Source organism: Sparus aurata, chromosome 18 (genome assembly GCF_900880675.1).
Source record: "Sparus aurata chromosome 18, fSpaAur1.1, whole genome shotgun sequence".
In the NCBI taxonomy this organism is placed as follows: Eukaryota; Metazoa; Chordata; class Actinopteri; order Spariformes; family Sparidae; genus Sparus; species Sparus aurata.
This window is the reverse complement of record NC_044204.1, coordinates 14,068,239-14,070,417: the sequence shown is the minus strand read 5'-3', so window position 1 is coordinate 14,070,417 and position 2,179 is coordinate 14,068,239. Positions and strand designations below refer to the sequence as shown.

The following is a 2,179-nucleotide window of genomic DNA, read 5'->3' as shown; positions in this document are numbered from 1 at the left end:
CAGCCGTCGACATCATCAACAAAGGTCGCTCACAATCACTAGACATCATGCAATTCATCCGACGCCTCACCCTAATCTCGGCCCATCATAACTTCATCATCCGCGCAGCTCACATTCCCGGCCATTTGAACTGCATTGCTGATTCCTTATCCCGGTTCTCTTTTCAGAAGTCCTTGGCGCCAGGCTTGGACCCCCACCCGACACCAGTCCCACCATTTTCAGCAACTGTCCACCCGTAAACCCGCACCTCCTCCGCCTCGTCGCCTCATCCCAGCACGCCATCTTGAACAGTCTGTCACCGAACACCCTGTCATCTTACTACAGCGGTTGGTGCCGCTTCAAGTCATTTCACGCCCTCCACCTCCTTCCTTTTCCTTCCTTCGACCTCGTCACGGTAACCAGCTTCATCACCCACGCCCACACGGTTCTCAATATCAGAACATCCACCATCCACGTATACCTCAGCGGCATCAACCTCTTCGCCAAACTGCTTTTCGGGTCTCCATCCCCCTCCATTTCTCATCCCCAAGTCGCCATGCTTATCAAAGGCCTACGCAAAGCAGAACCCCAGCTCGCTCCCAAACGCTTACCCCTAACCGTGGACCTCCTCGCCCGTTGCATCCTCACCCTCCGTTCAGGATATTCATCGCCATTCACCGACTCAACCCTCGAGTCCATGTTCCTCCTGGCGTTCTTCGGCTTCCTGAGATGCTCAGAATTCACCTCCGCCTCTGCTACCCACGACCCCTCTCGACATGCAACCCTATCCGACATCTCCTTCCACTCCCACGACACCCTCCGATTCAACCTCAAACGAAGCAAGACCGACCAGCTCGGCATCTCTCATCCCATCTTCCTCTTCCGACTAAACTCTTACCTGAGCCCTTACAAACCAATCCTTGCTTACCTACACCAGAGACGAGCGTGCCACTCTTCTCCGCTCGATCCACTCTTCATCACCGAAGACGGCAGAGTCGCCACACGCTTCTGGTTTCACCATCATCTCCGCCAGATACTCGCCAAATCAGGAATCTCCCCCGAACTCTACTCAGGCCACTCTTTCCGCATAGGAGCCGCCACCACCGCCTCAAGACAAGGAATCACCGAACACACCATCAAAGTCCTTGGTCGTTGGTCCTCCCAAGCCTACGACAACTACATCCACAGCCACCTCAGCGACATCCGTCAAGCCCACGTCAGCATCTCGGCAGCACCTTTTGGGGGAAGATGAAGCCACGCTCGTAAGGACGCGCGCTCATCGAGACGTACCCCCACCCTGAGTCTCGATCGTCTCCCCCCCCCCTCGGCCACACGATGGCTCGGCCACCCCCCTTCTTCCACCGACCCCGGCCCCCTCCTCCTCATCCAACCCCCCGACCCTTCTCCCTCATCCAACCCCCTCGACCCCCCCCTTTTCGTTCCGTCCTCTCCAAATCGTCTCAATACATAATAAACTATTTCAACCGTTCAACTTGGCGTGGTCTTGTTAGTGAACAAGGGAACGCCTCACACCACGCTGACCTTATTCAGTCCGATTCTCCCAAAATTGTGTAGCGCATCAGGTGCCGTAAGGACATAGTGTTTTGATCACACCCTGACAAAAAGAGCAACGAGCGACAGTTAAGGACTGAGTGACATGGTTGCACTGGGCCGATGGTGATATGTAAGTTCAGTCACTAGAATAAAATTTTGGCATTGGAGGTTTTCCACATTTCAACAATTTGTATCACAATTTACAGATTACACGTGTGTATGAGCCAACGCTCGTGTCCAGAGTAGGACAGGGTGGTTGACAGCTCTGTGAGATGACTGCCAAGCAAGAAGTATTTTTAACATTAGGACATTTTTTTCAGCTGCGTTTGTAGCAACGGAGCCAGGTAAGCCTATAGAGTGCTATAGGGATGATGTATTTTTTATAGGCTTTTATTACATGGTAGTTAGCGTCTCCCTGGTTCCCTCAACGAAAACAGCCTTGAGATTATTGCAGATTATTGCAGAAAATATTCTCTGTGGCAAACACAAGCTCAACATAAAATGAAAATATCTTAAGCTTGTGTTACCAACACACCACATTTATGGGATTTGACCAACAAACCCATTCAAATAAAAATCTAGTTACTTTGAGAAAAGGGAACCAGAGGTGCAAATAATTTAATATACATTTTCCTTGTCCCTCCTT

General features: G+C 51.3%; 1 protein-coding gene across 1 annotated transcript; it reads left to right on the top strand.

Annotated features, from left to right (window-relative positions):
• Nucleotides 1-250: 250 nt before the first annotated feature.
• On the top strand, nucleotides 251-1,231 carry LOC115568643 (uncharacterized; the record flags this gene model as incomplete). Its single annotated transcript, XM_030396144.1, has 1 exon — nucleotides 251-1,231. A coding segment is annotated over one exon (981 nt), but the record flags the coding sequence as incomplete, so codon positions are not given.
• Between the last annotated feature and the right edge of the window lie 948 nt (nucleotides 1,232-2,179).